Source organism: Carex rostrata, chromosome 11, assembly GCF_964058835.1.
Source record: "Carex rostrata chromosome 11, lpCarRost1.2, whole genome shotgun sequence".
Lineage (NCBI taxonomy): Eukaryota > Viridiplantae > Streptophyta > Magnoliopsida > Poales > Cyperaceae > Carex > Carex rostrata.
The window spans coordinates 9467893-9493731 of record NC_135928.1 but is presented as its reverse complement, the minus strand read 5'-3'; the positions used below and the strand labels follow the sequence as shown (position 1 = coordinate 9493731).

General features: G+C 32.3%; 1 protein-coding gene and 1 pseudogene across 3 annotated transcripts in view; both read right to left on the bottom strand.

Annotated features, from left to right (window-relative positions):
* Positions 1-25839, bottom strand: part of LOC144561713 (wall-associated receptor kinase 2-like) — an 85663-nt pseudogene that overhangs the window by 31679 nt on the left and 28145 nt on the right. The window lies entirely within an intron of this gene.
* On the bottom strand, positions 17320-21353 carry LOC144561711 (wall-associated receptor kinase 3-like). 2 transcript variants are annotated; one of them, XM_078310778.1, is made up of 4 exons: positions 20590-20721; positions 20028-20299; positions 18982-19125; positions 17320-18726 (listed from the first exon to the last, which is right to left on the bottom strand). In XM_078310778.1, the coding sequence occupies exons 2-4, from the start codon at positions 20275-20277 to the stop codon at positions 17558-17560; spliced, it is 1563 nt and encodes a 520-aa protein (XP_078166904.1). In that variant the 5' UTR covers positions 20278-20299; positions 20590-20721; the 3' UTR covers positions 17320-17557. The 2 variants fall into 2 exon arrangements, with proteins under 2 accessions (XP_078166904.1, XP_078166903.1); XM_078310777.1 differs by having other exon boundaries at positions 20028-21353.

Here is a 25839-nt window from a genome sequence, read left to right as displayed (position 1 = left end):
ACAAAACACGAACAACCAATATCATATCAAAATACTGAAATCTAAATAGGCTAAATATAGATTCTAGCCTGTGATTGGTACAAGCTGAGTATCCTCAACGTCCCAAATGTGCAGTGCAATAACTTCAATGTACATCACAGTGCATTAGTGAATAAAATTAAAGCTTCTGGTGTAGTGAATTGTACCTTTATGACATGCGACTTGCGAGCCTTGTCGTATGTAGTAATTTCGAATTTTTCCCAATCTCTTGTCAGTCTGTGTTTCACTTTCCTCTTTCATGCCATCATCGGTGCTAGAGAGTGAGGTGGTGACGACATTGCTGCATGCCAAAAAGTTCAAATATCAAAATAAGTTCTTCTTAGTCTAGAAAAACACTACAAACTGTTGTAACCTCATATCAAAAACCTAGGAAACAATAAATGAGAGGAAAAATCCCTAAAATGTACAAAAACCAACAGAACCATCACAAAAACCTTCAATAACCTACAAATTACATTACAAAAACTGTAAATGAGATGGAGAATCCCTAAAAATCCCACATGAAAACATACAAAAACCAACAAAATACTATAAAGATATATATATAGAGAGTGAGAGAGAGCGATCACCTTAACTTCGGTGACAGAGTCAGTGAAAGGTGGCCGCCTAGTGTGAGTGAGATGAGAAACCTAGATTTGGAGACCTTTGGAGTTCTTGCTGCGGGAGGAGAGAGACATTATTTTGTTAATTTGGAGTGATATATCGATCAATCTCGGAAAGTTGAAATGACATCTAGGGTACTGATCAATTTTTAATTTTTAAAAAAAAAAATCATTTGCCATCGGCTCCGTATCCTAACAATTTGCATATATACTTAATACCATCGGCTCTTAATCCTAACCGTTGACATATATACTAAATTCCATCGGTGCAATACAATGGTGTTATTTGAAAATCTTGGGAGACTCGCCTTCTGCGTGAAAAGGCTTCACTACGGATTGGACCTATAATATGGCCAACTTTTAGTTTAGGGTTGGACCGTTTGATTTGAAATGGTGCATGTCAATATTCGTGCTACTTCAAATCTGTTGGTCAAATTTAATTATATAATTAGCGTTACTTTAGAGATATGATGAAGTTTAAATCCAAAAGTTTGGCGCTGGAGGAAAATTTGGGCTAAACCCTAAACCCTAATTAAGAGGCTCCGTTAAAATTTAAATCGATATGATTAATTTAAATTACTATAATGTAAACATGTTAAAATTTAAATGATTTTCCAAGTTACTATAATTGCAACTTAATTGATTTTTGAAGTACAACTTTTTAGAAATTAAATGCACTAGAAGGATGACAATATTTTTTGTATTTACTTAGAAGTGACTTTTGAACCGGGATAAATAACTAAGACTCCAAGTATTTTTATTTTTTCCCAATATCACATAAAGAAATATATTAATTTTTCTTATAGCTGCAAAAAATTCGACATGAAAAATGTTGATCCGGATTATTTGTAGCAGTCTTTCTAATAAATCAAATTATATAGTATTTCATCTATTTCCAAAGAAATATATTAAATATTTTTAATATTTTAATAAAAAAATTATAAATATTTCTATTTAAATAAAAAAAATCAGAAAAATGAAAAAAAAATTGAAACCCCAATTTTTTTTTTCAAACCTTGGTTTTGGAATTCTAAAATTGCAAATTTTTTTGTGATTTTACACTAAACTACTACAAACTTTTTTTGCGGTTTGGCTAGATTTCGAAATCGTGCGCGCAACTTTGGTTAGTTTTTGAAATTTAATTATTTTTTGGATATTTATAAAAAATTCGATACAATGTATGTGATGAAAATAAAAGTAGACATCTTGTTACTGCCATTTGTCAAGGTGTGATGTCATCCTGTCAACCTTTTTCTTTAGAAAAAATAAGAAACAATTAATAATTGGTTGAATGATCCTATCAACCTTGACTAGTGTATTAATGGTCGGGCGGGTACGGGTACCCTGGGTATACCCGGGTACGGGTACGGGTACGTCTCGGGTACGGGTATAACGGGTACTAGAGTATACGGGTACGGATATATCGGGTATTTTTTTTCAAAAACCATACCCTACCCATCCTATACCCGTACCTGTGTACCCTTGACGGGTAGGACGGTCCGGGTACGGGTAGGGCGGGTACGGGTATTTTTTTTTTTTTTTTGCTGTTTTTTTTCTGATTTTTTTGTTTTTGTTTTTTTTCCGTTTTTTTTTCCTGTTATTTTTTTTTTCTGTTTTTGTTATGTTTTTTTTTTACTTTAAAACAATAAAATATAAATATCAATATAAATAAAAAAAACAGAAATAAAAAACAGAAATTAAAACAGAATTTTAAAAACATAAATTACAAAACATAAATTACAAAACAGAAATTAAAAACAGAATTTTAAAAACAGAAATAAAAACAAAATTTTAAAAACAGAATTTTTAAAACAGAAATTAAAAAACAGAAATTAAAACACAGAAATTAAAAAATAGAAATTAAAAAACAGAAATAAAAACAGAATTTTAAAAACAGAAATTAAAAAACAGAAATTAAAACAGAATTTTAAAAACAAAAATTAAAAAACATAATTTAAAAAACAGAAATTAAATTGAATTTGGGGGGAAATTTGAATTTGGGGTTTGAATTATTGGGTCGGGTATAAGGGTACAGGTACGGGTAAGGGTAGACGGGTACCCGGGTACCCGGGTAGGGTAAAGTCGGGTACGGGCAAGATCGGGTACGGGTATGGTCGGGTAGGGTATGGTCGGGTATTTGTCCAAAAAAATCGGTCCGGTCCGTTTTTTGCCCGTACCCGCGTACCCGAGTACCCGACCCATACCCGGGCTCGGGCACAGGTACCCAGGGCGGCGGGCACGGGCGGGTAGGATAGGGTATACCCTTAACGGGTATAATTAATACTCTAACCTTGACCTACTCGGAAGAAAATCAATCAATAATTGATTACGGAAGACTCCGTATCTCTCTCGGATAAACGCAAGCAAACAAGTCCCTTCAACACGCCCCCATGATTGCAGGACTTCATATCTTAAATTAAAATTATCATGTACAGGTATTATTAACTGTTTTTTTTGTCTAACATGTTCAGTGTATTATCATCAAATTCAAAATTTTACCTATGGTTCTCTAATGAAAAAGAATGTGAATTAATCAATAGAAAAAATAAAAATATATCAAGATGCATATAAGTTTGAGCAGAGCTACTGTATAATATGCTTATCAAAACTTATATGAGCAAAGCTAATGTATACTATGCTTATCAAAAGAGCTCTGCGGAGGATAACTTCAAGATCTATCTGAATAATTTTAAATAATAAATTTAAATAGTTGAAACCAATCTATTTCATGAGTGATATGAGATGTAAAATTTTGAAAATTTTCAATTCATTTAGTACAAAATGAAACCGTAAAAAAAATGATGAAAAAAACTTATGTTACAATACCAGCTTCAACTCATATTAGTTTTAGATTTTAATAAACTTATGTTATAATAATGTTCTGCACATTAATTATTATATTTATGTGTCATGTATATTATACTTTATAATATGCACTACATTATATCAAATAATATATATGCACAGTTCTCATAAATTTATCTTTGTGCTAAACTTATGTTACAGTATTATTAACTGTTTTATTTTTTGTTTTTCATGATAGTACCTAACTGTCAGTTTTTCCTTTTAAAGATATTGGAGCCTTGGGGGTTTAGATACAACTTTTTACTATTCAGCTAAGTTACCGGACTGAATCTAATTAAACTCACATTGTAACACTGTGAACTTTTAAAATTCAGATTAATGAAAATAATATGTGGTTAAATCAAATAATATATATATACGTATATACGAAATTAGTGACGTGGATGGTGAAAAATAATTATACGATTAATTGTGTTAAGAGAGAGGAGCAATTGGGGTTATATAAATCATTTAAACAATATCGAACAAGTGGAGGGTTTATTTTGCAAAAATACCACTTACAAGTGGGGGCCCCTTGTCATTCCCTCCTCTTCCCCTCCTTCCTTTCCTTTCCTGCCCCATCTCTTTTCTTCTTCTTTTCCTTCGTTTCCGCCAAGAGAGAAAGAACGAGAGAGAGAGAGAGTGAGAGAGAGGCACCCCGGTGACCGTATTGCGCGAAAACGGAGATTTAGGAAGAGGAGCTCAAATCTCGCACATCCATCCGTTCCATTGGTAATTCCCCTTCCTATTTCTCTCTCATTTCGTGATTCCTTGTTTTTAGGGTTTCGGTGAAAACCCGTAGAATCGTACCAAATTGATTATTCCGTGCCTTTGTTGTTTATATAGTGTAAATTGACTGATTCCGTGTTCCAAAGTGCAACCAAATTCCAATTTACGGATTTTTCCCAAAAAAATTGATTTGAGGGTTTAAATTGTAAAAGTGCCGGAATTTAATAAATTGACCTATGGATAGATCCTAACGAGCACGGCTAGCGGGATTGACGAGCTTACCGAGTCGCGAGATCGCGGACCCTCTACGTGCCCTACATAACCAGGTGCGGGGGTTCACGGGATCTGTTTTGGGGTTTATTCGTAGAACTAAATAACGGTGCATATTATTATATTTATGTTGATTGCTTGATTTAAATAAACTGTGCATAGCATGTTGAATCTCTGATTGAAAGCATTTGTTGCCGCATTGCATTAATTGTGATATTAGTGAAATTGAATTGTATAACTGTTATGATTCTCATGTTGGTACGGTTTATCGATTGTTGATCTGTCATTTTGAATAAGTGAGTGGAACCACAGTATGACTTGGATTGATTGTGTGAAGTGAACAGTGTATCATAGTGGAAAGTCTAGCTAGCTACTAGACTTTCATCCAGGACCCTTATGCGCATCTGGAGAATGGCCCTAGTGAACCCAGTACCGGTTGGGTAAGGGAAGTGCAGTGTAATTTTAGGTAGAACTGTGGTTCAGTAATTCAGTGATTCAGTGATAGTGTCAGTGATTTCTTTTTGAGAAAAGTGGTATTCTGTTGCATATTCGCGGAATATGCCCGTGTTTATTTTAAGTGATGAATTGATGAGATTGTATGACTTGAAACCAGAAAATAGAACTGTTAAGCCGGAGGTGATCGATAGTTGATATCTGTACCTCATAACCAGACTTATATATATTATATCTGTGAAACCAAATCTTTCTGGAAAATTCGTTGATTGATGTTGATGAGATGTGAATTGAAATCCGTTTGAATCTATTCCCGGTACATGTGCATTTATTATTACTGGTAAATGAATAAATAGATGCCCTATTGCTAGTGTATTTAGTTCTGGTGATGGATTTCGCACAAATCCAGTAGCCCTTTAAATTCCGCACTGAGAAAACGGATGACAGGTTTTCTCACCCCCTCCCCTCGGGGAATTTTTCCCTTTGAACTGATATGTGCAGGTAAACGCGAGTGAAGTGGGACTCGGGCTCGACTCGTGAGTATAGGCCGAGCTAATAGGTTATGCCAAACCCTTTTTGTACCCATTTTGAATGTGTAGTTGAACCCGTAGTCGGTTATTTTGATGTATAGGTTGTTATCGAACCGTATTATGTTATAAAACCCTAACGGTATGTTTTAAATGGTTGTTATGATTTAAATGTTGAAATTGCATTTTAAATGTCATTAAAATTGCTAGTGAATGGGGAATAATTGTTTAGTTATACGGGGATTTGATCGGGTTTGAAAACGGGGTGAAATTTCACGAAAATGGGCAAAGGAATGAAAATCAGTACCCTTATTGCGGGCCGCAATAACCCTATTGCGGGCCGCAATGAGAGTAGACAGAAAAATTCGCAGCTTAACAAGCCAACCAGGTCATTGCGGGCCGCAATAAATTCATTGCGGGCCGCAATGAATGGAGGCAGAGGCTCCCTTCAGAGGCTGGGAAATTTTGGAACTTGTTGCGGGCCGCAATAAATTCATTGCGGGCCGCAATGAACGGAGTCAGAGGTAGTTTGCAGAGGCTGGAAATTTTGGGAAGGGTTGCGGGCCGCAACAGCCCTATTGCGGGCCGCAATGGGTTCCCAAAAATACTGTTTTGGGTATAACTTAGCCAAATTAAATCGGTTTTGAACCAAACTTGTTTTAAATCAAATCATATGATAATTTGACTAATCTGGACCGTCGGTTAAAGGATTTTCATGCAATTTGACTTCTTCAAAATAAAATTTTCCGTGCTCTATTGAGCGGTGCTTCGTAACCTCAGACAACGCTCGCAGGGGGCTGCCGCCCCCCTGCCACCCCCCGCATACTAATAGAATCGGGCCCACACACATAAACATAACAATTTATATATATATATATAAATCTACATGAACAAAACCGTATTTTAAAACAAAACTGCGCGACCCCCTGTTCCGGGGTGTGACACACATAAATATCAAATAGAAGTGGTACGTCAACGTCAACGTCAAATAGAAGTGGTAAGTCAACGTCAACGTCAACTTGGCAAGGAACGGATTGCGCTACGAAGTGCAAAATAAAGGAAGCGTCTAATTGTCCACAGCCTTTTGTCCACCATTTGTCCACAGCTTTGACTTGCGCGAATACTGTAAAATTACTTCTACATGCTGTATAATTATATAATATATCACATAAAATATATCAGCTAATCACAAAACATCCAGCAACTATTTGAAGTGGTCACATGATAGTTAGAAAAAGATTGCAACTTGCACAACAGGACAAAATAAATGTACTTTCAAATTGTACTTTCGGAAATTACAGTTATAGGAAGTTATTGGCAGTTAGAGTTAGTTATTAGCGGTTATTAGCAGTTAGAGTTAATTATTAGCTTCTACAGTGGGTTAAATCTTGTATACTGTAAAATTGAATCTTGTATACAGTAAAATTTTCAATTGAATCTTGTATACTGTAAAATTGAATCTTCTACATAGTAAAATTTACAATTGAATCTTGTATACTGTAAAATTGAAACAGCAGAACTGTAAAATTGAATATTGTATACAGTAGAATTTTCAATTGAGTCTTGTATACTATAAAATTGAATCTTGTATACAGTATAATTTCCAATTAAATCTTGTATATTGTAAAATATATACTGTAAAATTGAATCTTGTATACTGTAAAATTTTTAAATAATACTATAAATTTTCAATTGAATCTTGTATACTGTAAAATTTTCACATAATACTGTAAATTTTCAATTGATTCTTGTATACTGTAAAAATTTTAAAACTAAACCATAAAATAATACCATCTATACTGTAAGATAAAATGTAACAAATGCTACATTTCAGTTTAAACTACAACCTACAAAGAATCATTTATACTGTAAAATTGCAAAATATAAACCATAAAATAATACCATGTATACTCTAAAATTGCTAAATCTATACATACATCCATCATCACACAAAAAGTCTGTTCACCACAAAATAACATATGTTCACCACAAACAACATTTGTTCAACACAAGAGAAAAATATTCACCGCAACATTCAGAATAGCGTATTAGCAACAAAAAAACTATGGACAAATAACTTTTACATTAAAAACCTCTTGTGTTCATTGTTTGGATGAGTAAGAAGCCTCATCACAAGAACAACACGTTCTTTTGAGATGTCATCCTGCATAATAATAAAATAAACAATGAAACAAATTCGATTTATAACAAATAAGAATTACAAAATAATATTACAAGTTATTTACCTGACTGAAAATCATAGGAGTGCCTATAAAATGAAAACATTTCAATATGCACCAATATTGTAAAATTCATCATTCAATGCTGTAACTTAAATAACAAATCCTACAAAAAATATACTTCACATTTTCAAACATCTAGAAACTTTCATAACAGTTCGATATCCTGTAAAATGAGACATATATATTGTAATTCATATATATATGTACTGTAAAAAATAGAGAATACAAAATCATACGAAATTACAACATACGACTAATATTCAGATAAAAATTCAGTTAAAATGATAAATCTGTTACTGCATACAATGAAAAAAACAAATTCAACAGAAAAACTGTAAAAATGACAAGATGAATACTGTAAAATTAACGGGGCAATACTGTAAAATTAACAGATCAATACTCCATATCGCCTCTCTATCATCTATTTCCTTCAGATTTGCACAATATGAATACTGTAAAATTAACGGGGCAATACAGTAAAATTAACAGATCAATACTCCATATCGTCTCTCTATCATCTCTTTCCTCCATATTTCATTTGAAATGCTAGATCTGTTGCTGCATACAACGAAAACAACAAATTCAACAGAAATAACTTACTAGATTTGAATTTTGCCGTACTTTTCAACAAAAACAACTTCTATTCGATCGCGCTCCACGATTAAAGGATTGTAAAAGCTGTCAGTATTATCAGGGTTGATCATGTGGGAAAACCTTCTCTCATCCGATTTCCAAAAAAAAAAAAAATCAAAAGAAAAACAATAGAGCTGAATACAATCTATCTCCGATTTAGATGAGAGATAAAGCGGAGCATGGTACATAGAACAAAATAGTTAGGCATACAACGCAGCCGACGAAGAGTTTTTCTTAATTTGATCAACGCGAGTCTCACGAATCCACAGAGATGCAAAAGGACAAAATATGTTGGTCTGGGACTAATTGCGCTGCTTCCTTCATCAATGCGTCTCACCGCTGAAAAACGAATTTTTAGAGATCGATCGATTTTTAGATTTAGAAATTTTCGTCTCCGTAAAGCGAGAAAATAGTATCGGAAAGAAATCGTCTCAGAAAGGAAACAAGTTGATCGGAGAATGAATGTTTTGAAAATGAGATTCAAAAAAGGAAATAGAGGCACGGAAGGAAGGTTAAATATGCGGAGTAAGTGATTAGTTAGAAGTGGGGACCGGTGTCCGTTAAAATTAGTTAAACACTGAGTGGATAGCGCTGTGGACAAACTGTGGACAAAACCCAGTGGACAGAAACATTTTCTCCATTATTAATTAGGAACGTCAACGTCAAGGAATTAATTACAACGTCTCCACGGATCTTGATACCGATCAAAGAAATCTCCGTAGAATGAGCAAATAAGAAATTAATTAATGACACCTATCTTTTATACACCGACCTTATTGAGGGAAAAGTTAATCCGAAATTACAACGTGTAGTTTTAGTCAACCAATATTTCTTTAATTTGCAATATAATCATTTTGTAGACACATGATCATTTTAATATTCAAAAACTTAATAAATAGTAAAAAAAATGAAGAAGCAATAAATAGAACAAAATCATGCTAATGTTATCATGATTACAATAAAAGTATATCTAACAAACATGAAATAAACAATATTCTTCAAAATACAACTAAAAACATCCAATACAATAAAAACATAAATTTATCTCCTAGATAAATATTCATTGCTTGCCTCTCAACCTACAAATTTACAAACAAATAGTAACTGTTATTATTAAGTCTCAATATTTTTTTTGAAAGTTGGAATTGAATTAAAAAAAATTAACTATCTCGTGCATCTCGAGCAGCTCTGTTTTGTCTTTCTTGTGCATCTCGACCGGCTTAGTGTCCTATTCTCCTCTTATTTAGTAAATCCAGCTACATCGAAATCCTATTATGTTGCCTTCGACCCAAAGTAACATTATTTGAATGTGGAACAAGGACAGGGCCCTCGTTTTCTGGTCATTCTAACTAATTGTCATACACATGTCATTTACTCCCTGTGTTGATCAGTGTCTGGATGTGACAGTAGTGACTTACAATCTTGTCAGGACTTGGGTAACCTCCACATATAGTTCAATTATCTTATACCCACCCGCATGAAAACTCATGGTCTGTTTGTACAGTACTTGCCAGACTCCATTATTCTGAACATGAAAGAGTTGGAACCAGGTTTGTGCTAAACCAGTGGGCATGCTAATTTTGGCCTAAATATTAAGGTCATACCGACCCTGATCCAATTTCAGGTTCTGACCAATAATCAGTACACGAGATTATCGAAATCATAGAAACATGTCCGATACTGTAATAAACTCCATTAGGACCTGTTAAAGCCTCAACACCAGTGTAAACAGATACCAAAAGAGCCATTTTGATCTAGATATACACAAAAAATTAAATTTGAAAATTAACTAAATTAATTACTAAATTACTGAAAAAAATAAAAAAAAATTGAAAAAAAAGAAAAAAAAACTTACAATTCAGAAGCTTTGGTCCAGGAGAGAGAATTGGTCAGTGTGAGATATGAAATTCTCTCTCTGGACGGCTGTTATAGGAAAATAAAAAGGGCCACATCCCTTAGGTGCGGCCATGGTAGATTTAGAATTGTATATAAAAGAGAGTTTTTTTTGTTTATATTTTTGAGAAAATGGTACATTTAAAAATTTTGAATTATACTGTTATGATTCTTCCAAATGTACCCGCAACCTGCAAAATTCAAAATTCAAAATTATATGTTAAGAAAGAATGGGTATATTTAAAATTATAGGAGGGACGCAAAATTATCTTGTGTGTGGAGTAAGAGTTGAATAAATTTTTATTTTCATACTTAAGTTGTAAAATAAAATGTAAAATAAAAATAGTAAGATGAAATTATAAGAGAGTATATTAAATAATTTTTTGAGACGAATTAACTCACTCTATATTACTTTACACATAAAAAGCATACATACATACATATATATATATATATATATATATAGAGAGGAGGGATCGAGTTACAACACTCTTGAGTTACAACAAAGTTACAACATCTATTTTTTTCATTTTCAAAGTACAAATCATCGATCCAAACCATTAGATATTCAATCTATATTAAAATGTGCTTGGAGAGCAAATTTTACATTTTTTGAAATTTTTTTACTATATATTAAGATGGGTACAAAATTGCTGTTTTTTAATGGTGCAGAATTTTAATAAAAACAGCAATTTTGTACCCATCTTAATAAATAGGAAAAAAATTCCAAAAAATATAAAATTTGGTCTCCAAGCACATTTTAATATAGATTGAATATCTAACGGTTTGGATCGATGATTTGGACTTTGAAAATGAAAAAAATAGATGTTGTAACTTTGTTGTAACTCAAGAGTGTTGTAACTCGATCCCTCCTCGTATAGATATGAGATGGGCTATGGTGTATTGCAATGCATGGAGGGGTTTGTGCATTGGATCATAAATCTAAAATTCAAAATCCAAATGGCCGATCCAAACCATTCATCTTGTTCTCCATATTAATATGTTTTTGGAGACTAAATTTTACATTTTTCTGAAATTTTTTACTATTTATTAAGTATTTTACAAAATTGTTGATCCAACGGTAGCTGCTGATTTTACTGTTTTGTTAAGCCACCGTTGGATCAACAATTTTGTAAAATACTTAATAAATAGTAAAAAAAATCATAAAAATGTAAAATTTGGTCTCCAAGCACATATTAATATGGAGAACAAGATGAACGGCTTGGATCAGCCATTTGAATTTTGAATTTTAGATTTATGGTCCAATGCACAAATCCCTCCATGCATTGCAATGCACCATAGCCCATCTCTCTCTCTCTCTCTATATATATATATATATATATAAATTTATTTAACAATTTCTCTTGCTTCCCGAAAAATTAATTAAAATTATAAATTTAATTGTCAAATAAAAAAGTACAAAAAAAAAGATAAAATAAGTAACTTAATCTTTGTTAAGTCTTAAATATGTAACTCACTAGATATAAAGTTTTCAATTATCAAATAATCAGATGGGGCTTCTAAATACATAACTTACTGAAGAGTATATATCTTTTTAAGTAAAAACTGAAAATTAAGTTATTTAATTATTTAATATAAAAAAATATTTAGATTTGGAACCTATAATGTGCCGAATTTTTTTATAAATATTAAAAAAAATAATTAAATTTCAAAAACTAACTAAAGTTGCGCAGGATTTTAAAATCTACCCAAATCACAAATTTTTTTTGCGGTAATTCAGTCTAAAACAGCATTTTTTTTTGCAGGTTTACAATTCCAAAACCACAGTATTAAAAAAAACCGTAATTTTTTTTGTTGTTTTACAATTCCAAAACCACGGTTTTTTTTAAAAAACTGCAAAAAAAATTTGCAGTTTCATTTTTTTTCCATTTTTCAGATATTTTTTATTTAATTAGAAATATTTATAATTTATTTATTTTTTGTATTGAAATAATAGAAATATTTAATATATTTCTTTGAAAATAGATGGAATACTATATAATTTGATTTATTAGAAATACTGCTACAAATAACCTGGATTAACATTTTTCTTGCTGGATTTTTTACGGTTGTAAGAAAAAATAATATATTTCTTTATGAGTTATTGGAAAAAAAATAATAAGGCTTGGATTCTAAGTTATTGATCCCGGTTTAAAAGTCACTTCTAGGTAATACATAAAATATTGTGATCTTTCTAGTACATTTGATTTATAAAAAGTTGTATCTATTTTGAGAATTATTTTTAATAACAATCATTAAATAACTTTTTAAAAAAATTCAAAAATAAATACAACTTTTAGAAATTAAATGCACTATAAGGATGACAATATTTTATGTATTTACTTAGAATTGACTTTTGAACTGGGATCAATAACTGAGAATCCAAGCATTTTTATTTTTTTCCAATAACACATAAAGAAATATATTAATTTTTCTTACAGCTGCAAAAAATATGACATGTAAAATGTTGATTCGGGTTATATTTAGCAGTCTTTCTAATAAATCAAATTATATAGTATTTCATTTATTTTCAATGAAATATATTAAATATTTCTAATATTTCAATACAAAAAATAAATAAATTATAAATATTTCTATTTAAATAAAGAAATCTGAAAAATGAAAAAAAATTGAAACCGCATTTTTTTTAAAAAAAAAACCTTGGTTTTAGAATTCTAAAACCGCAAATTTTTAGACTGGATTACTGCAAATTTTTTTACGGTTTGGGTAGATTTTGAAATCATGCTCAACTTTGGTTAGTTTTTGAAATTTAATTATTTTTTTGGATATTTATAAAAAATTTCGTACAATGTATGTGATGAAAATAAAAGTAGACATCCTTGTTACTGCAATTAATTTGTCAAGTTGTGATGCTATCCTGTCAACCTTTTTTCTTTAGGAAAAATAAGGATCAATTAATAATTGGTTGAATGATCCTATCAACCTTGACCTTACTTAGAAGAAAATCTGTCAATAATTGATTACGGAAGACTCCGTATCTCTCTCGGGTAAACGCAAGCAAACAAGTCCCTTCAACACGCCCCCATGATTGCAGGACTTCATATCTTAAATTAAAATTATCAAGAGTTACTGTGATTGAGTAATGAATTAAAATTATCTCTGATAAACACAAGCAAATAAGAAATTAATGTCGCCAAAAATGAAGTAAATTATCAACAAAGAGAGTAATGAATTAACTGTGTTTTTGAAATTTCAAATTCTCTTTCAATAGTATTTAATAGTTTCCTTTTAAATATTTGATAAAAACTTTTATTAAGTTTCTATAATTATTAAGAGATTTTAAAAATGAGTAAATTGGATATGAAGAGAAAATTTTCTCTCCGCACTCACTAATGAGTATGGCTACTATAACATGAGTGTCATTTCAGTCTCTATAACATAAACTCCAAAACTTATCGAATCGACTTCAAACGATGAATCCAAACCATTCAAACCGATCTACTTCATTAGTTGTGCGTATACAAGTAAAATTTATAACTTTTTGAATTTATTTGGTATCAAGTCAAGCGGTCAAATGTATGAGTTTTTAAGTTAATTTTAATACATTTATTTTTCAATTTTAAAACCACTTGATTTGATACTAAAATAACTCGAAAATATAAAAAGTTTGCATGTAAATGCATCACTCATAAAGTAAATTGATTTGAACGGTTTGAATTAGTCATTTGAAGTCTATTCAATCAATTTTGAAGTTAGTGTCATGTGACACCGATGTTATACTAGCCGGACTCCTCACTAATCTAATTGCAACTATCAACAATTTCTTCTACAGTACAATATTGTGTATATAAACGTGCAAGGCATTCTAATTCGAAATTTAGTTGCTAACTTTTTCCAACTGGTTTTATATTTACTTTTAAGTTTTAAATTTTGAATTATTAATATTTTATAAAAATAGGGACATAATACAGATATAATAAATAAAAACATTTGAACTCTTCTCTTCGTTAATTTATGTACACCACTCGAATTTTCTGATTTAGAGACTAAGTCAGTCAACAAAAATATGTGACCAACGAAATTTAATGATTAAATTTTTATTATTACGTCTATTTTATCTGATAGGAGGACGGGGATATCTAATTGAGGAGGGATCCACTTACAATATTTAAAACTTACAACATCTTACGACAATTCGATTTTGCAATTTTCAAAGTCTAAACAGTCGACCCAAACCTAAATGCTACTACAAAATGCACTTTGAGATAAAAAATAATGTAAAATATGATCTCCAAGCGCATTTTAATTTAGATATCATGTTGTAAGATATTGTAAATGAATCCTTTCTCTATATAATTAGCTCATATAATATGGACCGGTGATGGAAGAATGAAATATTCAATTGGTGTGACCTATGCGTCTGCAATTCAGTTGTAAATAAAAAAAAAATACCTACTAAAAAAATGGTTAGTAGAAGGCATTTAATTGAGTTTTTCTTCATCTTATAGACTTAATTAGGATTTGATGACTTGCTACAGTGATTCCTATACTTCGATTTGGGAGGTACAAATTTGAGAAGTTTGTATAGCGCGTTACCCTCGCTATAGTAGCGACTTCCCTTTTTTTCCTCTCCGATTTTGTTCTGGAGCGAGTGAACGGCATGGACAGCCTGCATTCCTCTCTTCTCCTTCGTTCCCGTTCCTTCCCTTTAATGAAGGAATTTATGCCCCTCTCTGAAGCACCCCTTTACTGAACCCACCCCTAAATGCACCTACTTGGGTTTTTGCCAAGCTCTCGACTCCTTTATTCACCTCCTCCTCCTCCTTCATCTTCTTCTTTTGTATAAAAAAAGATTAACAGTTAAATCCTTATTCACAAGAGATTTTATTGAAGTTTTAAAGTTTAAACATACAACAACCTATGCATAAAACATTACTTTTAATCGCTAGACTAAAGTCTTATTATTTTCTTCTTTTCTTTAATGGTTTTTTAAATTGTTCAAATTAAATTAAAGAAGTAACATTAGACCACAATAATATCGATTTCTTTCTTTTTGTAAATCACACATGATGAAATAGAGAACTAGCACATGGCAAAAAAACAAAATTTTAATCATATGATCAAGCTCTAAAATCATGAAAGTGACTTCACCATTCCTTGCTCCATTTTGAATATGCCCATGTTCTAATGTCAATATTAATCACATGAACAACTTTCGGTGAGATATTGTATGTTGAATTGATTTTAATATGATCTAATCGTAGGCATTACTCCATTTAGTTTTAAAAAAAATAACATTTATTAGTATGGAATGATATCAAAACAAGAATGAGACACTTTTTGTGAGGATAAAAATGTGATTTTTTGCAACGGACTACTTTTATTGTTCAGCTTTTTCTTTTAGCGACGGTACTTTTTGCGACGGAAGACCGTCATAAATGCGTTTTTTCCCTCGCAAAAAGTATCTACTTTGTTGTAGTATATATATATATATATGTAAAAATATGTAATTATCTCATTTTTATTTTTTTAGTACGGAATGATAAGTAAAATATGTTTATCTCATTTTTTTAATATGGACACTTAATTTTAAACTTGTAGCCTCTCGCATTTATGATAATTATTTAGTCACCAGAGTAATGCAATTATCAGAAAAGTCTACATTTAAGTGATATATTGTCCATGTATAAAATGATGGAAGTAGTTGGAAAAATTAACTATGTATAAATTGTTTTTTTAGTTAGTGGTTTTAAATGTCTACTAACAATTCTATTAATAAAAAATCATATTTATAATGGACAAAGTGACAATCAGATCTATTGAATTTGGCTTCAAACGATGAATTTAAACTAGTGAAATTCATCTACTTCACGAGTGATGCGTGTACATGCAAAATTTTAAAATTCATTTAGTATAAAGTCAAGCGGTATAAAAATAATTTTTTTACAACTTTATGCATTTATTTTTTATCATTTTTTAACCGCGAGAGGATATTTATATTTTTTTAACCACTTGACTTTATTTTAATAAATAAGTAACTCCACTTCTATTTTTTTTTTCTAAAAATAAAATGTGTGTGAGCCATAATTTATTTAAATTTCAACCAAAATTCTGAAATCCGCTTCATATTTTTTCTAAAAATTAGTTTTTACATTATATTTATTTATCTCCTATCCATAATCGCATCTAATTAACTACAATTATATGTGGCTACCTCCGGCCAGTCTACATATGTGCTCACAAAATCTCCAATTGTGGCTGCATTCGATGAAATATCTAACAATCATTGTTTCATCAAAATCTTCATGTTGGCGCGGGAAGTGTGTGATGTGAATTCGCGCCTTTCGTCCATGTCAACTCCAAGTTCAGGTCCTCTACTCATCTCTCACCTTACAAAATTTTATAGCCGTGTTCTTATATCAGGCCCGGCCCATTTACGAGAAGTTAATTACTAACCCAAAGTCCAGCCCATTTGATTCTTTCCTTCCCTTTTGCGGTTCCCCATCCATGTTTCTCGACACAAAGTCAGAAGGGATCCGTATCCTCCCAGGTACCTGACTCAATACAATTGAAACGGACGACTCAGATTTACTCTCAGACGGTCGGGATTCGGGATGACAGACGAGGCAGGATTATTTCTGCTTTGAGATGCGTGCCAATCTATTTTCGGACCGTCCGATTCAATTCTATTTAGTCAGGTAACCTGAGGGGATCGAATTCAGTCAGAAGACCGTATATCTTGGCGCGATTAACCCCAGGTACTTGGGACTTCTTTTAGTCTGTCGGTTTCCAGTGTACATGGTTTTGCATTACACTCTGATCGTAGGATCTCATTCTGGTATTCCAATGTTTTTTTTTTCGTTTTTGATAATTACTATACTGTTAGCATCATTCTGTTAGTATCATTCTGGTTAATAAATAGTTGTTGTGTATATATCAATATGAAGAATCCAACTGAAGAATCTTGTAGTACTTGAAAATAAACACTGATATGAATGTACATAACTGGCTCCTTGAGTATTTATGGATTAGTTTTCAGCATATTAAAAGATAAATGAACTGAATTATTTTGTCTGATAAGAGATATCTATATAGCAATTATATAACACTACTCAAAAGTAAGCATAAGCAACAGAGAATATTCATTATTAACAGTACTAGTATTTGTAGAGAAGCTTCTCAACCTTTATAGTACACATGAGACAATTCATCTGGGAAAATAATTGGAACATTGCTACTTAACTAATACTGCTGAATAACCTCCCGCACCACGAAAAAAAGGGGAAAATAAAAGCAAATCCATATATAATACACAAGAGAAAAGAAAGGTTAAAACCTCACAATCCATTTGGGCTGCATCAAGCTAACGGCCAAGTGCAATGCTTTCTACTACATTCCTCTCTATACTGAAATTACCAGTATTTTCCATCTCCATACGAATGGATGATTCACCAAGCAAATTTTCTGTCTCTTCATAATTGGTATTTTCCCAAGGATGGTTTTTGAGTTTTCTGATTCTATCAAGCTCCTCTGCTACTTCTTTCATTGTTGGTCGATCTCCCCCCTTCACATTTAGACAGTCCTTAGCCAGCTCAGCAACCCTATAGATGATCTCTTCATCTTCCTCCCTTTTTATTTGAACATCTAGAAGGTCACCCACTTTGTTCTCTTTCATTGCAGAGAGGAAACGCGATGAAAGATTTTTTCCTTCCTCTGAAGCTTCAAAATCAATTACTGGCTTACTGGTAAGAAGTTCCAGAAGAACCACACCAAAGCTATACACATCACTCTTGTCAGTTAGTTGGCATGACTGCAAGTATTCTGGGTCTAGGTAGCCACATGTTCCTTGCACAAGCGTGACGAATTGAGATTCATCGGTTGGAGCTAGTATTGATGCCCCAAAATCAGATACCTTGGCAATGTAATTTTCATCTAAAAGTATATTCGAAGACTTGATGTCTCCGTGGAAGATTGGTGGAGATGCTGAGTAGTGCAAGTAAGCAATTGCTTCTGCTGATTCATGGGCAATCCTTAAACGGGTTTCCAGGGTGACGGATGATCTATGTTTTTGATCATGAATATGGTGAAATAAAGTCCCACATGAGATGAATTCATACACTAACATTGGAACTTCAACCTCTAGGCAGCATCCAAGAAGTTTAACAATATTCTTGTGGTTAATTTGAGACAGAATAAGCATTTCTTTGCCAAACTCTTTCTTCTTGCTTTCATTGATGATCTTACATTTTTTAATGGCAACCAATTGATCTTTGACAGTACCTTTATATACTGTACCTTGGCCTCCCTGACCAATGATATTTGAACTCTCAAAATTGTTTGTTGCTTGTTCTAGTTGTTGTTTGGAGAAAATTGTAAAACTGAACCCCAGGTTTGATTTAATCTCCTCTAACAAAATCCAACCACCATGTTGTTGGAAATACTTCTCCTTGACTTTAGAAAGTTTTCTTCTTTCAAATGCCACATACATGCAAAACCCAAGAATTACTAGTAGCAATGTGCCGGCACCAATTCCTACAATATTGTAGATCCGTGTCTAATTAGTTTGAAGCATAATTGCTAATTATTCATTTTGGTCTATGAAATCAGGTAGTTATCGTTTCAAAATTTCTGATTCTTCAGACAAGTAGCCACACTTTAATTATTCCTATAATCTTACTTTTATTGTAATTTTCGACAATTTTAATTTTATTATTAATTTCTTTAAGAAAGGGAATGGATGTCAATAATAAAATTATATTATATTAAACACAAAGTTGATTTAAGTACCAATTAGAAATGGCATGTATAATTCACAATCTCCGGCTGCAGAATTTTTTTTCAGACGCATGATCGGAGGGCAAGAGCATCTGTATGTGCCGGGCAAATTGTGGCACTTCTTGGAACACGGGTTATTGGCACATTCATCAATATCTACAAAATATATGATACGAAATAGACATAAGATAATTGTTACAGTATATAGATGCAGAGTTTGTTTTCTAATGATGGACGAGGTAATAATTAATGCTCAGAAAAATATAACAAATCATGATTAAAATGCTCTTGAAAATACTATATATACTCTACATGTGTTCGTCTGTATCAGGCTAGCAGCAACGTCTTCAGAAGGAAAAAAAAAAAAACCCCAAACCCTCTACAGACTACAAGAATGGGACAGTATCCGCGACCGATACTGTTGATATACCCTCGCAGATACTACTGTCGCTAATAAAAAAAGTAGCTTTATGTCAATATACCCACACAGATTGTCACTTTTTACCCTCGCGGATACTTTCCCATATCGATCAGCCGTTCCCTGCCCACCGCCCCCCCCCCCCCCCCCCCCCCCCCCCCCCCCCCCGCCCCCCGCCCCCCCCTCGCGGATACTTTCCCATATCGATCAGTCGAACCGAGCAGAGATGAAAGCTTAGTATCGGAGTTTGTAGTGTAGACTCTCTACCTCCATCTCGATCGGAGTGCGGCGGTGAGCACATCCAGTCGTTAGAGTGCATCAGGTATTTGATGAAAGTGGATCCAGTCGTGGAAAGAGATAGGAAATGAGATAATAGAGAGATTAAGAGTGCAGATAAGTAAGAATAGTTGATTATAGTAAATTAGATCTATCAAATCTAATTTGGGGAGAACAGATTCTAAAGTACGAGTATAATTTTTTAGCATTTAATCTGGAGCATCCCTAGAAATTAAATCCGAAGCTGGACCAAATTTAATGGTCTGAAATTGAATCTCCCTACAAAATTACAACTAATGCGATGAATATCATTGAAAATTTACCAACATGGAAAACCAATAAATGGAGAGAGAGAGAGAGAGACCTCGGCAACCTCCTGCAAGGTAAGGATTGCCTATATAACCAGTAGAGCAATTGCAGAAGTAACCTGGGCCGTTGGAAGAGTCTATGCAGACACTGTTATCGCTGATACATGCATACGAGGACCTGTTGCCTTTTGCGATCTCACATGTCTCATTTCCTATAGCCCAATCGAAAACAACAGGCATTGATTGGTTATATAGCTTGTCGGTGGTGATATAATCAGAGCTGAACACAAACCCATCATACTCCATGAGGACAGCATAACCACAGCGGCTATAGTTATACACCTTGGAGTTATTAAAAGTTTTAACAAAACTGACATTATAGTAGTTTGTATGTTTGGGAATGGCTGTTTGACAGCAACCAATGCCAGAACAAGATCCGTTAATTATGCTGCTTAGACCAGAGCAGACTGAGAAACCCCCGCCCCAATTAAGATTAGTTTCATTGCCCAATAGAACGTAGGCTAGTGTATCACAGCCAATGACTGTGATCTTGTTCTTGTCATTATTAAATCGGAATGGCGAGCCAGACAGATTCCAATAATAGTCAATATAGCTTACATTGTTGTAATTGGGATTGTAGCACTGGGAAGATATGGGATTGTTCACCCGTGCTTGTCCCAAGGAGAGAGAGATGTTGTGGACTGCAACACCATGTAAAATTGGAGTTCTGTTGCAGTATACCTCAAATCCTCCCAGGGAGCAGTTGGGGCCGATGCCAAAGGGGTAAGGTATTGGAACATCACCACAGGTGTCTTGGCATCCTGTTAGGGCAACTGCGGGTTGAACTGATTCAGCTGTTTGGAACTGCACGATCAGCATGATGTTGAGCATCACCATTGCCATCACGCTTACGGTCGGTGAGTATTTTTTGTTTTTCATGATAGTACCTAACTGGAAGTTTTTCATCTCAGTTTTTTCTTTTAATGATGTTGGAGCCTTGGGGGTTTAGATACAAGGATGGAATATATGAAGCATGCTCTGCTGTATATAAAGCAAAAGATTTTTGTCCCAATACACCATTCTTAATAAAAATATATAAATATTAAAATTGATCCTAGCTGCTCGATTAAGCAAAGTAATATACAAAAGAGTGCACAATAAATTTAATATATTAACATGGGCAGCATCACTGTGGGCCATCTGGCGTGAGCGAAACAAGAGAATATTCACACAGAGACCAAGAACAATTGCAGTCTTGACAAAGACAACCGAGGGAGAAATAAACCAGTGGATTCAGTGTTGCTGATGGAGCCTAAATAGAAGAGATTTTTTCTTTTTCTTTTAGTATTTAGAGCTACAATGTAAATATTACCTAAATGGCCCAATTATGGGTCTTGTAAATAACTTTTTTAATCAATGAAAACCGTAAGATAGCTTGTGAAATTGCTAACCACTTACTTTTTGAGTGTGCTTATGCAAGGTCTGTTTGGAACCGATTGTCTAGTCGCTTGGGATATAGACTAATGGTGTTAGAAGATTCTATTGAGCAGACTTGGTCATGGTCTAAGCGTTCATTTATGGCAGCTGGAATTCAAAATGAAAGAGGTTGGATTGTATGGTTTAGCATAACCATGTGGTTTGTGTGGAAGCAAAGGAATGAGAAGGTCTTTAGAGATAAGGTGTTGCCTTCAATGAATTTAGTTGATCAAATTCATAAGAAGGGAATTTTGTAGATGAAATTTTGCAAGGGCAAGTTGAGATAGATTTGAAAGGCTGCAAGGTAAAATATGTTACAAACTGACTCTACTGCCACGGTCGATTTTTTCCTTTAATAATTTCAAAATTGAGAATTATATATATGTTAAGAAAATAATGGGTATATTTCATAATATAGGAGAGACGCATAATTATTTTGTGTATAGATTGTAAAAGTAGAGTAAACTTTCATTTCATACTTAAACTGTAAAATAAAAAGAGTAAGATGAAATTATAAGAGAATAAATAAATTAAATTATTTTTTTAGACAAATTAACTCACTCTATATTACTCCAATTATAAAACTCACTTTCACATATATAAATTTATTTAATGATTTCTCTTTCTTCATGAAAAATTAATTAAAATTATAAATTTAATTGTCAAATAAAAAAGTATAAAAAAGAAGAAGATAAAATAAGTAACTTAATCTTTTTTAAATCTTAAATATGTAACTCACTAGATATAAAGTTTTTAATTATCAAATAATCAGATGGCCGGGACTTCTAAATACATAACTCACTGAAGAATATATATCATTTTAAGTAAAAATTTAAAATTAAGTCATTTAACTATTTAATATTTAAAAATAATTATAAAGATTTTGGAACCTACAGTGCATGCAAAGAAACTATGAGTATCAGATTTTGACTTTGGTGGCTATTCTTCTATAATTTCTACACCATATAGGAAATGTGCCGACATCCTTGTTGCTGCAATTTGTCAAGTTGTGATGATTGATTACGGAAGACTCTGTATCTCTGGTAAACACAAGCAAACAAGTCCCTTCAACACGCTCCCATGATTGTAAGAGTTCATATCTTAAAAATAAATTATCAAGAGTTACTTTGATTGAGTAATGAATTAAAATTATCTCTGGTAAACAAAAGAAAATAAGAAATTAATGCCGCCAAGAAGTAAATTACATAGAATGTAAAATCGGAATCGGGTGAATTGGTCGGAATCGGATGAATTGGATCGGAAACTCGGACTTTTTTTGGAAAAATCTTGTTTTATACTAAAAAAATAGAAAAAAAAATGATAAAAATATAATTTGTCAACAATTTATGTTTAGACAAACGATTACAATCAATTAATCGATTAATAAAATATAATACAAATATTTCAACACTTATATTTAAATAAAGTTATGTATTTTAACACGAAAGATAGATTAGTGTAGTGGTATGTTGCTTAGTTGACAAACGTGATGTATTCGGTTCGAATCACGCAGATGGCCAATAGTATGACCGGAATAAAAACGTTTTGGCCGATGGTATCCAACGCCCAATTGTCAGTTACAGGAGCTTTCAGACAATGACAAAGACATGCAGGTATAGATATACTCTTTTCTGAACACACACACACACACACACACACACATATATATAAATAGGCTAATATGTTTTTGGTAGCATATGGACTGAAATACACACGGTCCAAATTTAAAATTTCAAAATTCAAAAAGTCGATCTGAACCGTTCATCTTGTTCTCCATATTAATATGTGCTTGGAGACCAAATTTTACATTTTTCTAAATTTTTTTATTATTTATTAAGCCACTTTGAAAATCACTAATCCAACGGTTTTACTGTTTTGTTAAGCCACCGTTGGATCAGCAATTTTCCAAGTGGCTTAATAAATAGTAAAAAAATTCAGAAAAATGTAAAATTTGGACTCCAAGTACATATTAATATGGAGAACAAGATGAATGGTTCAGATCGACTTTTTGAATTTGAACTGTGTATATTTCGACCCACATGCTACCGAAAGCACATTAGTCTATCTCTGTATATATATATATAGATATATAGATATATATATATATATATATATATATATATATATATATATATATATATATATATATATATATCTATATATATATAGAGGTAGGCTAATATACAATCGATTGTTCCTGAGGTCCCGTACAACCAAGTCATTTTACGATTTTTAAAGTCCAAATGATCGATCCAAACCGTTCATCTTGTTCTCCATATTAATATGTGCTTGGAGACAAAATTTTACATTTTTATGAATTTTTTTACTATATATTAAGCCACTTTGAAAACTGCTGATCCAACGGTGGCTTAACAAAATAGTAAAATCAGAAGCCACCATTGGATCAGCGATTTTCAAAGTGGCTTAATAAATAGTAAAAAAATTCAGAAAAATGTAAAATTTGGTCTCCAAGCACATATTAATATGGAGAACAAGATGAACGGTTTGGATCGATTATTTGAACTTTAAAAATCGAAAAATGACTTGGTTGTACAGGACCTCAGGAACAATCGATTGTATATTAGCCTACCTCTATATATATATATATATATCTATATATCTATATATCTATATAGAGTTAGGCTGGGGTGCTATGGATTGCATAGAGGCCTCTATGCTACGGCTCAATATTCGAGTTTTCAAAATCCAAACGGTCAATCCGAACCGTTCATCTTATTCTCCATATTAATATCTGCTTGGAGACCAAATTTTACATTTTTCTGAATTTGTTTACTATTTATTAAGTATTTTACAAAATTGTTGATCCAACGGTGGCTGCACAAAACAGTAAAACCGTTGGATTAGCGATTTTCAAAGTCGCTTAATAAATAGTAAAATAATTCAGAAATTATAAAATTTGGTCTCCAAGCAGATATTAATATGGAGAATAAGATGAACGGTTCGGATTGACCGTTTGGATTTTGAAAACTAGAATATTGAGCTGTAGCACGGGAGGCCACTATGCTATCCATAGCACCCCAGCCTAACTCTATCTATATATATATATATATATATATATCTATATATATATATATATATATATTTTATTGTGTTTCTTACATTTGTGCCGGGAATACTCCAAGGACTGCTTGATAATACAACAGTCAAGAAAGTCGGCTGTTATTTGTTCAAAATGGAGAAGAATAAAGATAGAAAAATAAAATGAATAGGTGTATGATTTAATCATGGTCTTAAACAAACATGATGGTTTTTTGGTGTGTTAAACAAGTTCAGTTAGAGGTTGACGATCAGACATTAGGTAATCTAAATACCAAATGAGTTATGATATGGGGATGCATAAAAATAACAAAATGAAAATAATCATCTCAATAGGTTTATGACCCTTGAACTTGATGTAAAAGATAAATTATGTTACATAGAAAAAAGGCATAGCTAGATCATTATAGTTTATTGGTTCGGTTAGGCAATTGTTGTCTATACTGCAGAAAATTTTCTGATATGCGTCAGTAACAATTAATTCGGCACCAAAGTGCACATTTTCGTGCGCTTTGTATGTGTGTGTGTGTGCGCGTGCGCTGTATATAATTCTCTGTTTTTTTTAATCGTTACTTGTATTTGTATTTATTATTGTTGTTCCTCTTTTGTTGATTTACTTTTCTTTTCAGCTCATATTCTCTTTGAGGTCAGGCCAGCTATCCTGTTAAAGTTAGAATCTTTGAATTACCAATCTTCCTAAGAGGTACGCCTACTGAGAAATTATTGTGTTAGACATTTTCATTAATATCGGTTATTTTCATAACCCGATCTACATAGTCCTCATTAGTATCGGCTAATTGTAAAAAACCGATCCAGATGTTAGTATTTGTATCGGTTATTAAAGAACCGATCTTGATTCAAATTTTTAGTATCGGCTGCTTAACCGATACATATTAGTTGAATTATTTGTATCGCCTGGATCAGTATCGCCTCTAGGTTCGTTCCTAATGTGTGTAAATACCGATTCTTTTTTTTGTTACCCTATTTTAAAACATATAGGAGGGATGCAAAATTATTTTGTGCGTAGACTAAGAGTCGAGTAAATTTTTATTTTCATACTTAAGCTGTAAAATAAAATGTAAAATAAAAAGAATAACATGAAATTATAAGGAGTAAATTAAATTATTTTTCAAGATAAATTACTCCACCAATAAAACTCACTTTCACATATATAAATTTATTTATCAATTTCTCTTTCTTCCCAAAAAATAAACTAAAACTACAAATTTAATTGTCAAATAAAAAAAATAAAAAAAGTAACTTAATCTTTTTTAAATCTTAAATATGTAACTCACTAGTTATAAAGTTTTCAATTATCAAATAATCAGATGGGGC